The 13411-nt window shown below is 40.5% G+C and overlaps 1 protein-coding gene across 5 annotated transcripts in view; it reads left to right on the forward strand.

Annotated features, from left to right (window-relative positions):
- Positions 1-13411, forward strand: part of CCNB3 (cyclin B3) — a 55873-nt gene that overhangs the window by 15902 nt on the left and 26560 nt on the right. For 2 of the 5 annotated variants that reach the window (XM_065915238.1, XM_065915240.1), the window contains exons 4-7: positions 2680-2810; positions 4352-7133; positions 7918-8016; positions 9254-9346. In XM_065915238.1, the coding sequence (XP_065771310.1) occupies positions 2680-2810; positions 4352-7133; positions 7918-8016; positions 9254-9346 (3105 nt within the window). The remainder of the gene's footprint in view (positions 1-2679; positions 2811-4351; positions 7134-7917; positions 8017-9253; positions 9347-13411) is intronic. The other 3 variants (XM_065915239.1, XM_065915241.1, XM_065915242.1) reach the window with 3 other exon arrangements.

A 13411-nucleotide genomic window follows, 5' to 3' on the forward strand; every position in this document is an offset into this window, starting at 1 on the left:
GTTTATTTGGCTTCTGTTGCCGGTTTCTTCCGCGCCTAATTTCCGCCCTGACACAGGCGGGCGGAGGTGGACTCTTAATCAGGTAGCTAGTTCTGTCGTGCTGCGGGGAGGGGCTGGCACTATTTTCTCCGTCTGCGCTGCTCAGGCTCCCAGTTGCTCTGTATGGAGCGCGCCCCACGCTGTGCGCGGTTCCAGCCCTCGGGTGATCCACAAAAGCGCAGTACACAAAGCTGCGCCTGCGTTTTGTCCCTAGGCCGCCCGAGTGGCTCAGGCAGCCAGGCGCTTGTCGGGCGCTCTCTCCCCGCGTGCAGCGCGCCTTCTGCCCTGCGCGGTCCCAGCCTCAGTTTCCGCCCGCGCCAGTCGGGTGCATGCGCCTTCTGCCCTCCGCGTCCCCAGCCCCAGTCCCCGCCCATGCCGGTCGGGTGCCTGCGCCCTGTGTCTCGCTGCGACCCTCCCGGCGGATGTCGGCCATCCAGAATCTCAGGAGGTCTTTGATTAGAAACTGGAGGCCTGTTTGCAGTGCGGCAGGGGATGTGGTCTTTGGGGCCGAGCCTGCCCCCTTCCCCTCCCCCCTGCCTCCTGCCTCCGGCGGGGCTGGGCCGGTCCGCAGCCTGCAAGCTCTTCTCAGGACTTTCTCGGTCCCTTTGTTCTGCGAACGGCCGGCAGTGTGTTCGGGCCGGTTAATTTTCTCTCTCTCTTTTGCTGACCCACAGTTCAAGCTGGGAACTCACAAAAGCTCCCTCCGATTGACCTCAGGGCACTCAGACCCGGACCCTGCCCCAAGTAATGCCGCCCGCTCCTCTCCGTTCCGCCCCCACTTGCTGGTTGCGGATGCGGACGTCTGGGGTACTTTTGTACTGGGAGTTGCTTTTAGGCTCGTAATCTGTGGGTTTTATTTATTGTATCCCTCCCAGTCAGATTCAAACTCTGAGATTCAAACACTTCCCCCAGGCCCGCCAGTGCGAGGGTTTCCCGGTGTCTGGAAACGTCCTCTATTAAGACCCTTCCCGGGACGAACCTCCGTCCTTAGCTCTTTTGACTCACTTTTTATCTTTTATATTTTGTCCTACCTCCTTTCAAAGACAATGGGCTGCTTTTCTGGGCGCCTGATGACCTCAGCTAGCTATCAGAAGTTGTTTTGTGAAGTTTGCTCTGTGTTCAGTTATTCTTTTGATGAATTTCTAGGAGAGAAAGTGGTTTCTCCATCCTACTCCTCCACCATCTTGGCTCCTCCCCTCCATATTTTTTGTTCTTTTAGTCACTAATTCATGTCCAACTCTTTGTGACCCCATGGACTGTAGCCCACCAGGCTTCTCTGTCCATGGGATTCTCCAGGCAAGAAAACTGGAGTGGGTTTCCATTTCTTTCTCTAGGGGATCTTCCTGACCCAGGGATGAAACTGGGACTCCTGCATTGGCAGGCGGATTCTTTACTTCTGAGCCACCAGGGAAGCCCACATATACATTATACATACACACATATCTGTACTTAAAGATATATATACACACATATATCTATATATACAAGTAACACACACTCCTATATATTCAGATGCATATATACATATACCTGTGTAAGAAATCATGAGTCTACACATCTCCCATTCCAATGCACAGGATTCTTTCTTATATTCCTCAATCCATAGTTGTATGTTCCTTCTTTACAATGAGAACCATGGTTCCCAAGATCATCAGCATATTTACTCAATACTATAATACATCTAAAAGTTTCAGAATTACTTCTTCCGCACTACCGTATTAAAAACACCTATTAAAAAGAGTTACAGATTTGTGATATTTCCTACCACCCCACAGACTCATCCTGATTGAGGGTGTATATACTGAGGGTATATAGCCTGTGTTTACTTGGATTAGCTGTTTCTTGTATTTTCTTCTGTTTTCTTTCTTTTGTCCTTCAGTGTGGTTATGGTATTTATTTGGAATATAATTAGATTAAATTTGTTTTATTTTAAAGGCATAACCATTAAAATGATTTTTTATTGATGTTATTCACAGTCCTGTGATTTCTTCTACTATTTAATAGAATTAGTCATGATTAGAGTTTTTGGTGGAGCTCCCCAGAGCCCCATGTTAAATAAATATCCCCTCAGTGAGATGGGATAGATGTATCATAGATAGTGATGTGTTAGAGGTCTTCCCTGAAACGCTAGTTGATCTTGGCATTCTCAGGCAGCAAAGCCAGTTATATGGTCTTTTCCCCCCTCTGAATGTCTTATGGGGTCAAAATGGAATGTGACTTTTACAAAATACCTTTTTGGGAATTTGTCAACCAGTATGGAGATCAACACTATATTCTATGTATCTTGAAATCATTGAGGGCTGCAATTTAGCTAATATGTACCAGGACTACTGTACTGCTAGCTTCCATCATGATTAGTTGGCACCAGTACCATACTGGTTGAGAGATATTTTGATTGGTGTTTCTGAAAACACTCAAACAAGGCGTCCAGGGTGAGGACGTAGGTCAGGACTTTCTTTTTCTTTTTTTTTTTTTTTCTTTACAGATTCCACACTCAAAAGCCTTTTTTTGGCCTTCAGACAGGAGGACTTTCTTATAAGAACCACTTTTTGAGTAATTTGAGGTTTTCTTTCTCCATTTCTCATTTCCTTGCTTCCTTCTCCTGACCAACCCCCGCCCCCCACCTTTTTTTTTTTTAAGGCTCCTCAAAGTCAACCTGTCCAGCCCAAGAAGGAAGCCAATAATGAGTTTGTTAAAGATACTTCTAAGAAGAGAAATAGGAACACATCTGCTAATCGGTTGCCTGAAAACAATAAGATGAATATAAAAAGGTGAGTAGAGAGAACTCAGATGGCATTACTTTAGATGGTAAAGGAGAGGGAGTGACATCCTTTCGACTGCCTTTTGTCCCCATTGAGAACATTGTTAGTGAGCCCCAGTGATGAGTACTATATTAACCCTGGGTGTTTAGATGGTCTAAGTTGCTAAAGAATTCTAGGCCTCTTGTCTCTCCCTCCCTCTGCCCCTCACCCCCATGTTGTGTGCATATTGAAAGAGCTGTTGTCATTGAGGAATTTGCCAAGAGATCTTGTGTTCATGTTTTCTCTCTTTTGGTGATTCAGTTCCTGATTGAGCAAGTCTGGGCTCGTGAGTATGGAGCCAATTTTCAGGGGATTCTCAGCAGCTGATTAATAGCTTGCCAGTCTGCTTATCCCTTAAGAAGCCTTAGGGGGAGGCTTGTTTCTTGTTACTCTAGAGAAAGTACTGTCTCCTTAGGCCAAAAATGTGTGTTTTCCAGCTGTTTTTAGGGAACTGATCACAGGTTCTGCAAGTAGATATGCGTATTCTCACCTAAGATTTGGGAAAAGGATTTACTCCTAGGAAAACTTTCATTGCAAGAAGAGTTAGAAAGTGGAGTAAGGCCTTTCTATATCCTCTCCTCATTCCAGTGGGAATTACTTCTTTTAGGAAGACTAGATTTCCCAGTCCCCCTTTCTGTCTTCCTCCCCACCCCTTCCCAGCTCCAGACACCCACCAGTCTACTATCTGTTATGGATATAACTCTGTGGATATGTCTCCTCTAGATGTTTCATATAAATGGAATCATATAATATCTAGTTTTTTTTGAGGTACTTTTGTTCAGATCGATCATATTTACCAATAATTCTCTTTTCTTGTTCTGATTTCTAGTCATCCAGTGATTTGGTCACACCAGGTTAATCATTCTAATTGAAGTGCAGTCCTATTCAAAACAAAGCTTTGCATCTAACACATGTCAACAGATGTTTATTTTGGTCTTTTTATTACCTTCACTGGGAAAGCATCTTGTGAATAACCTAAGGTGAAGGGAATATGATTAGATACCATGAACATTAAGTACCAGACCAACTTTCTCTTATAAGCTTTCATAAGCCTTTTATAAGCCTCTCTCTTATAATCCTCTCTCATAAGCCTTCAGACAATATTAATTTCAATCTGAGTTTCACCAGATGCTTAGTGCTGATAGACAAAGACAAATGCAGCTAGTGAGAGAGACTGATACATAAGCAAATCACTCATACAATGTGCTAAGTATTATAATAAAAGCCTTTTTTATATAAATTAAGGTAATAAGTCATATATGAAAAAGCAAGATAAGGATTTCAGGGGGAATTTTTTTAGAAAAGTGTGAGGACCTAGATCATAGAAACTATACACTATGCTACTTAGTAGATTTACTATGTTACCCATTGATTTTTACCCTCTAGTCTGTCTCTTAGGGTTGCAGTCCTTTCCCTTTCCATACATTTAGTAAGTGTAGTGACAAAATGAAATGATAGGTAAGGATTCTAGGAACTACATTCTTCTCACCCAGACATTGTTTCCGTTGCAGATATGACGTAGAACTCTCACCAGTAGTAGTCTCAACCACCATGGTGCCAAACAGTATAGATAATCTGTTCACCCTGGATATGTCTACCAGCTCTAAGACACCCAATGCTGAGGAAGCATCTCTTTTCAAAAAGTCATTCGTTTTAAAAGAGGAACCCACTTCTGAGGATGCAGTCCTCTTGAAGAGGTCATTACCTTCAAAGAAGTGCACAAATCAGGGGGTAATGTCCCTCTTGCAGAAGCCACTGTCCTTGCAGGGGAAGAGTGACAGTGATGTTGAACAGCCAATGACTTTTGGGAAGAAGCATAAAACCGAGGAGGCAGCCATCACCAATAGGACATTATCCTTAAAGAATATGTGCAGATATCAGGGAAAGCAGTCCTGCTCGGGGGAGGAGTTGGCTTTGCAGGATGTCAGTGTTGAAGAGGATTCTTCCTTTATGGAGCTCCAGAATGTTAGGAAGAAGCCTAAAACTGAGGAAGCAACCTCCACCAACCCATTATCATCTTTAAAGAAAAAGTGTACCACTCAGAGGAAGATGTCCTGTAGGAAAAATCCTCTAGTACTGCAGAAGACCACCTCTGAAGAAAAGCCACTCACTAAGGAGTCTTTTAAGAGAAAGCCTACTGCTGAGGAGTTCTTTTTCCAGGAACCACCTGCACTGCAAGAGAAGCACACCTCTGAACAAGAATTATCCATCTTGAAGAAATCATTGGCCTTTCAGGAGAAGATTGACACTGAAGAGAAATCACTTTTTAAGGAACCATTGGCTTTTAAGAAGCAATCTACCACTGAGGAGACAACCTTCACCATGAAGCCATTACCTTTAAAGAAAAAGTGCACTACTCAGAGTAAGAGGAAGATGACCTACTTGAAGAAGCCATTAATATTGAAGAAGACCACCTCTGGAGAGAAGGCACTCATTAGCCAGTTACTCTCCTTTGAAAAGAAGCCTACCTCTAACGAGGAGTCCCTCTTCCAGGACCTCTCAGTGTTGGAAGAGAAGCATACCACTGATGGAGCAGTGACACTTTTGAAGAAGCCTTTGGCATTGCAGAAGGAAGATGGTGAAGATGATTTTCTTATAGAGCCACTTTCCTTTAGGAAGACTCACACTACTAAGGAGGCAACACTTCCCAAGACGCCACTACTTTTAAAGAGGAAGCATACTACTCAGGGGAAGATATACCACTTAAAGAAGCCACTAGTATTGCAGAAGGTCACATCTGAAGAGAAGTCATTTGTTAAGGAGCCATTACCCTTTAAGAAGTCAACTACCACTAAGGAATCCCTTTTCCAAGAGCCATCAGCACTGCAGGAGAAGCACACCATTCTAGAGGAGGCATCCATCTTGAAGAAGCCCTTGGTCTTGCAGAAGACTCCAACTGAGGAGGAATCACTTAAAAAGGAGACTTTGACTTTTAAGAAGTTTACCACTGGGGAGGCAACCTCCACCAATATGCTGTTATCTTTAAAGAAGTGTACCACTCAGGGTAAGTCCTGTTTGACCAAGCCACTAGTATTGCAGACCATTTCTGAAGAGAAATCACTCATTAAGGAGCCTACCACTGAGGTGGAGTCCCTCTTGAAGGAACCATCTGCACTGCAAGAGGAGCACACCACTCAGGGGGATATGGCTGCCTTGAAAAAGCCTTGGGCATTACAGGAGAGAATAGATAGTAAAGATGAATTTCTTATGGAGTCACTATCATTTAGGAAGACACATAACACAAATGTGGCAGTCTCTACCAAGGAGTCATTACCTTTAACGAAGCAAACATGTGCCACTCAAATAATAATGTCTATCTGCCAAGAACTGTTGGATTTGCAGAATATGATTGCTGAAGGTAAGAATTCCTTTATGATGCCAGAATCATGTAGGAAGAAGTCTTCAACTGATGAGGCAGTTCTTACCAAGACACCATTATCTCCAAAAATGAGGCAAATCACTCAGTGGAACATGGTCATAGAGAAAACCACCTCTGAAGAGGAGTCACTCTTTAAGAAGTCGTTACCCTTAAAAAGAAAGTCTACAATGGAAGAGGGGCTCCTCTTCCAGGATCCATCTGTATTGAAAGAGAAACACACCTCTCTGCAACAGGCGTCCCTCTCAGAGAAGCCATTGACCTTACAGGAGAATATCACCACTAAAGAAGAATCATATATTAAGGAACTGTTCACCATGGAGAAGTCCTTGGTCTTGGAGAAGACTGATAGCAAAGTGGACTTCTTGAAGATGCCGTTGGCTTTGCAGAAGAAAAGCACCACTGAAGAGAAATTCTTTTTTGAGAAACCATTGGTTCTGAAGGAAAAGCTCTCCCCTGAGGCAGCAGCCAGCATAGAGGGACAATCATCTTTTAAGAAGCAGCCCACTGCTCAGGGAGAGGTGTTCCTCTTGAAAAAGCAGTTGACCTTGCAAGAGAACATCACCAGTGAAGAGGAGGGCATTATTAAGCAGCCACAAGCCTTGCAGGAGAAGCCCAGCATTGAAAAGGACGCCATCCTGAAGGAGTCCTTGGCCTTGCAGGATGATTCCACGATTGAGAAGGAGGCTGTCTGGAAGGAGCCATTGGTCTTGCAAAAGACTCTCACTCACAAAGAAGACACCTTTCTCAAAGATTTCACTCTCCAAATTGAAACCAGCCCAGATGCCACCCCTGAATCTGGAACAGGCTTGTCCAACACCATCACCATGTCGTGCAGTACCATAAGCAAGTCCAGTACTTGTGAATCCAATTCCAATAAACCTTTCTCATCTGATGACAAGAGATCACAGCAGGAGGTATTCTGCTTTCTTTCTTCTTAAATTAGATGAAGTGTTCTTTGTTGTCCTGGAGGTTTCTGCTAGCAAAGAGATTTTTTTTTGCCTTCCTAAGCAATTGAGTTGTATATAGTAAGTGATACTAAACCAAACTGGCCTTGTAGAATCTCTTGACTTCATGATTGGCATAGTGATATACCTGAGCCATTAGAAAGTACTTATTCCAGGGACACCCTCAAGGGTCTGGAATACTCTGTGTGTATGTATTTCAGTAGTGGTTAGACAATTTCAGGAAATTGCCTTTCTTAGTAATTGCAATCTGCATTACATAGTACCTTAGCTAAAGATGAGTTAAATTCACAGAGGCATCTTCTAAGGAAGATGGTTTATAAGTTGTAAATTAGAAGGGAAATGAGGTGAGATTTGGTACTTGGGAGGAGAAACAACCTGGATGTAGGCAAAATAACCTAGTTAAAGGTATAGAAGGGAGGAAAAGGCTAACAAGAAGATGAACTGGGCCCAACCAAAGCATTGAAACATAACAGGTGACATAAGCTGGAAGATTGTAAGATCACAATGTCTCTCTTGGAGAATCTTGTGCTTACCTGTAATAATAGTGCCTGGTTCTTAGGGCAGAGCAGGTATGTACAAGGATTAAGTATTTCTTGGTGACTTAACAGTATGAGGATTACAGGGCAAAGGCTTGAGCTGAAGATAAAAGTGGGAAGAAAGGAGTAATTTTTTATGTGTGTGTAAGCTTCTCTTGGAATCTTTCTCCTGATATGTCTTTTTGATGATTTCCAAGCAGGTGACCCCAGTGGGGGATACTGACATAGACCGCAGCGATCCATTTTTCAGCTCAGTATATGCTAAGGATATCTTCAATTACATGAAGAAAAGAGAGGTATGTAGGGGATGGGGGTGAGGGGAAATGATTTTCCAGTTCTCATTTCCTTACCATACATCCTTCAAATGCAGCTTTAAAGGGGAGATAATAATGATGAGGAAAATAATAACAGTAGCAACTGACGTTTTCTGGTAGCATACTATGAGTTAAACATTGTGCTAAAGGATTTATGAAAATTATCTTGTTTAATTCTCCCAATAGCTTCATGATGGTAGGTATTATTATCTCCTTTTTATAGTTGGGGGAAACTGCTCAGTCAAAACAACTAGTGTGTGGTAGGTCTGGGATATGAACTAAAGTCTAATTACCTTAGAAACCATAAACCTGCACCTCTAATTGCTTAGGAGGTAATCTCAGACACAAAAATTGTCAAGCAGGCCCTTTCTGAGTGACTGCTTTTAGAGATCTTTCCCCTTCTCTATGCAGTTTTCTGGCATTGCATATAAAACCAGACTCTTTGTTCCAGCTCTCCAACCTGGTAAAATTTTCTTTCTCCTTTCAAATCTGCCAGTCTCCTTTACCACTAATGTTCATCAATTCCAAATTTTCTTTTCTCTCTCAGTGGAACAGATGGGACCAAGGTTATGTACTAACTAGAATTTTAGCAGGCCATTCATAAGAGGAGTGATGAATGTCTCATCTTTTCTCTAGAGACATGGTAATAGATGAACTGACTCCAGAGCCTATACTTTGTCTAGTATATCTTGGAAGAAGCAAGAGATAATTTTGCTATACTAAAAGTGTGGTCCTTAGCTCAGCAGTATTGGTTTCACTTAAGATCTTGTTAGAAATGCAGAAACCCAGACTTTCTAAATTTTAAATATCCTCAAGTATCTTTCAAATATGTATGTTAAAGTTTGAGAAGGACTCCTCTATACAGAATGGTATTGTGCTTTTGATTGAATTGCAAAGAAGGGGCAGAATCTTGTTGGTATTCATCTATAGTCATAGGTGTATTCCTGCCTATATTTCATATTCTGCTAGATACCTCAATATCCACCCTGACACTTGAATATCTTGTGTGTTCATTTCCCAAGGATAACTGACCTTGTCTGGGAAAGGATACTTTGCTCTGCCTCTATCTGATACCAGCTAAAAATAATGAGTTAGAACTGTGAAGAAATTACTTAAGTTATAATTTGTTTTTAGATATTAGTTGCATATAGTTTTTCCTAAGTTATAATTTTGAACTACAAGAAGAGTTTATCTGTTAATATTTCTTTCTTACTGCCAGGAAAATTTTATACTTAAAAAATATATGACCAGGCAGACTGATATCAACAGTAACATGAGGGCCATTCTTGTGGACTGGTTGGTGGAGGTGCAGGTAAGCCTGACAACTGCTGCCTTAAGGGGCTGCTATTCTCTTTATTGATTATTCACTCAGCATTGCCAGGTCTCAAACACAGTAAAAATTTACTGGGTCTCCAGAGCTGAATAAGCCAGGATTCCTACCCTCAGGAAGCTTATGACCTAGAGGGCAAGATAAGACTTGCAGGTAGATAAGAATAATACAAAGTAGACTGTTAATAAGACACTGTGAGAACCCAGTGGAAGGAGAGAGATTTCTACAAATGGTAATAATGCTATGGTAGTTCAGTCATTTTAAAAATCTTGTAGAAGTATACGTAGTGATTGGATAAGGGCCAGTAACAAAGTCTTTCAAGCTTTGGATGGGATGAGTAAATAGGAAGGACAGTATAGCCCCAAACAGGACAGATGGCTGTTTGTTCAGAATTGACTGTTGAGGGAATATTGTTGTGAATACTTAATTATTACTTTACACTAATGAAGGTGTAATAGTACCTGGATGTTGTAGGTGTCAGTGAATATTTGCTGAATGAATAGAATTGAAGGGGTTGCTCTGTAGTTTGCAAGGAAATAAAAGGCATAGTCTGTGTTCAGCAGAAGAAAAGGTAATATTGTTAAATATCCTTTAAATACCAGAGTAATGGTTCAGGCTCACTTTGGAGTGACAAACCAGGGAAATGTGGTAGACATGGTATATTTGAACATCAGCAAAGCATGAAAATGTCATTCTTTGGAAATGATGAAAAATAGTAAATTAGATAAAATAGAATCTGAGTAGATCTTAAATAAGTAAAATTGATCACAAATATTGCTGATCATTACCAAACAAGAAAGAGATTTCTAGTAGACTGTCAGTGGACTTTGTTTTGATCAACATTTTTTCTAAATGATATAGATGAGAACAGAGAAGATCACCTCATCAAATTCACAGATGGCATGAAACTAGGAGTAATTATTTGTTGTTGTTTAGTTGCTAAGTCATGTCTGACTCTTTAGAGACCAGCTGGAATGAAGAACTGAATTTAAAAAAAAATTTTTGTTATTTTTATTGCACAAAAATTCACATTTATTATAGCCAAGTAAGAAATTATAATTACTTATGATCCCACAACCTACAGAGTGTTAATATTCATGTGTGTTTATTATCCCCCCATTTGTTTTTCTTAATTTTTTTTATTAGTTGGAGGCTAATTACTTCACAACATTTCAGTGTGTTTTGTCATACATTGACAAGAATCAGCCATAGAGGTACACGTATTCCCCATCCCGATCCCCACTCCCACCTCCCTCTCCACCCGACTCCTCTGGGTCCTCCCAGTGCACCAGGCCCGAGCACTTGTCTCATGCATCCCACCTGGGCTGGTGACCTGTTTCACCATAGATAATATACATGCTGTTCTTTTGAAATATCCCACCCTCACCTTCTCCCACAGAGTTCAAAAGTCTGTTCTGTACTTCTGCGTCTCTTTTTCTGTTTTACATATAGGGTTATCGTTACCACTTTTCTAAATTCCATATATATGTGTTAGTATGCTGTAATGTTCTTTATCTTTCTGGCTGACTTCACTCTGTATAATGGGCTCCAGTTTCATCCATCTCATTAGAACTGATTCAAATGAATTCTTTTTAACGGCTGAGTAATATTCCATGGTGTATATGTACCAGAGCTTCCTTATCCATTCGTCTGCTGATGGGCATCTAGGCTGCTTCCATGTCCTGGCTATTATAAACAGTGCTGCGATGAACATTGGGGTGCACGTGTCTCTTTCAGATCTGAATTCCTCAGTGTGTATGCCCAGAAGAGGTATTGCTGGGTCATATGGCAGTTCTATTTCCAGTTTTTTAAGAAATCTCCACACTGTTTTCCATAGTGGCTGTACTAGTTTGCATTCCCACCAACAGTGTAAGAGGGTTCCCTTTTCTCCACACCCTCTCCAGCATTTATTGCTTGTAGACTTTTGGATAGCAGCCATCCTGATGGCGTGTAATGGTACCTCATTGTGGTTTTGATTTGCATTTCTCTGATAATGAGTGATGTTGAGCATCTTTTCATGTGTTTGTTAGCCATCTGTATGTCTTCTTTGGAGAAATGTCTGTTGAGTTCTTTGGCCCATTTTTTGATTGGGTCATTTATTTTTCTGGAATTGAGCTTCAGGAGTTGCTTGTATATTTTTGAGATTAATCCTTTGTCTGTTTCTTCATTTGCTATTATTTTCTCCCAATCTGAGGGCTGTCTTTTCACCTTACTTATAGTTTCCTTTGTAGTGCAGAAGCTTTTAATTTTCATTAGGTCCCATTTGTTTCGTTTTATTTCCAATATTCTGGGAGGTGTATCCCCCCATTTTTAAAATGGTACACTGATCACGGAGTCAGATGCCCAGGTCCTGTCTGAGACTTATCATATATTTTTTAAGTTCTATAAGCCATGCTAATGTTACCTTTGATAGGGAATCACAGTTGTAGAAAATGTGTTCCTATATATATTATTTTTGTAACTTTAATTTTTATATCTTAAAATAATTAGTAAAATTGACTTTTGGTATACAGTTCTATGAAATTTTAACATTTTGAAATAATAGATTCACAAAAAGTTACCAAAAAAAATAGTATGTGGAGAGGTCTTGTGTACCCTTCACCTGGTTTCTCTCAGTGGTAACATTTTGCATAGCTGTCATATAATATCACAGTCAAGGTCCAGAGGTTTTATTTATATTTTACCAGTTTACATGCTCTTATTTGTGTGTGTGTGTTTAGCCTATATAATTTTATCACACATGTAAGTTTCATAAGCACCATACCACAGTTAAGATACAAAATTGTTCCATCACCAGAATGATCCCTTGTTTTACTCTTTTATAGCCACAGTCATCTCCCTCCCCTCACCTTCCTGTCCCTGGAAACTTCTAATTTGCTTTCCATTTCGGTAATTTTGTGATTTCAGGAATGTTATATAAATGGAATCATATACTGTGTAACCTTTTGTGATTGACTTTTATCACTTACCATAATTCCTTTGAGATCTATACAAGTTGTGTGTATCAACAGTTCATTCCTTTTCATTGCTGAGTAGTAGTCCATGGTATTGATGTACCAAGGTTTGTTTAAACCTTCCCCCATTAAAGGACATTTTGAGTTGTTTCCAGTTTCTGAGACTGTGAGAAGAATGTCTATAAACATTAATGTACAGGGTTTTATGTCAATATAAGTTTTTATTTCCAACATTAACACCCAGGAGTGGGATTTCTGGGTCATATAAGTGTATGTTTAACTTAATGAGAAAGTGCTACGGGGTGACTATCATTTTGCATTCTTACTTGCAATATATGAGAGTTCTAGCTGCTCTGCATCCTTGTTAGCACTTAGTATTGTTTGTTTTTAAACTCTGGCCATATAGATTTATAGAGGAATCTCACCATGGTTCTAATTTGTGTTTCCTCAAGGGCTAATAATGTTGAACATACTTACTTGCTTGTATGAAGTAGTCTTTGGTGAAATGTTTATATCTTTTGCCCAGTTTTAAATTGGATAGTTTATTTTCTTTGTGTCATCTTATGAGAGTTCCTTATATGTTCTGGTTACAAATCCTTTGTTGGATGTGTGATTTACAAATATATCCCACCAGTTTTTTTTTTTTTTTTATTATCTGTGTCTTTCGTAGAGCAAAAGTTTTTAATTTTTATAAAGTTCAATTTTTCTATGTTATCTTTCTATGCTTAGTCGCTCAGTCATGTCTAACTCTTTGCAACCCTGTGAACTGTAGCCTGCCAGGATCCTTGGTCCATGGGGATTCTCCAGTCAAGAATACTGGAGTGGGTTGCCATGCCCTCCTCCAGGGGATCTTCCCAACCTAGGGATTGAACACAAGTCTCCCACACTGTGGGCGGATTCTTTACCATGTGAACAACCAGGAAAGCCTTGTGCTTTTTGTGTCATGTTTAAGAACTCTGCTTAAACCTAGGTCATGAAATTTTCTCCTATATTTTGTATGAATGTTTTAAAGCTTTAACGTTAAATCTATAATCCATTTTGAGTTGAATTTCTATAAGGTATAAAGGTTTTGAAGTCAGTTCATTGTCTTGCA

The sequence above is a fragment of the Muntiacus reevesi genome, chromosome X (assembly GCF_963930625.1).
Source record: "Muntiacus reevesi chromosome X, mMunRee1.1, whole genome shotgun sequence".
Lineage (NCBI taxonomy): Eukaryota > Metazoa > Chordata > Mammalia > Artiodactyla > Cervidae > Muntiacus > Muntiacus reevesi.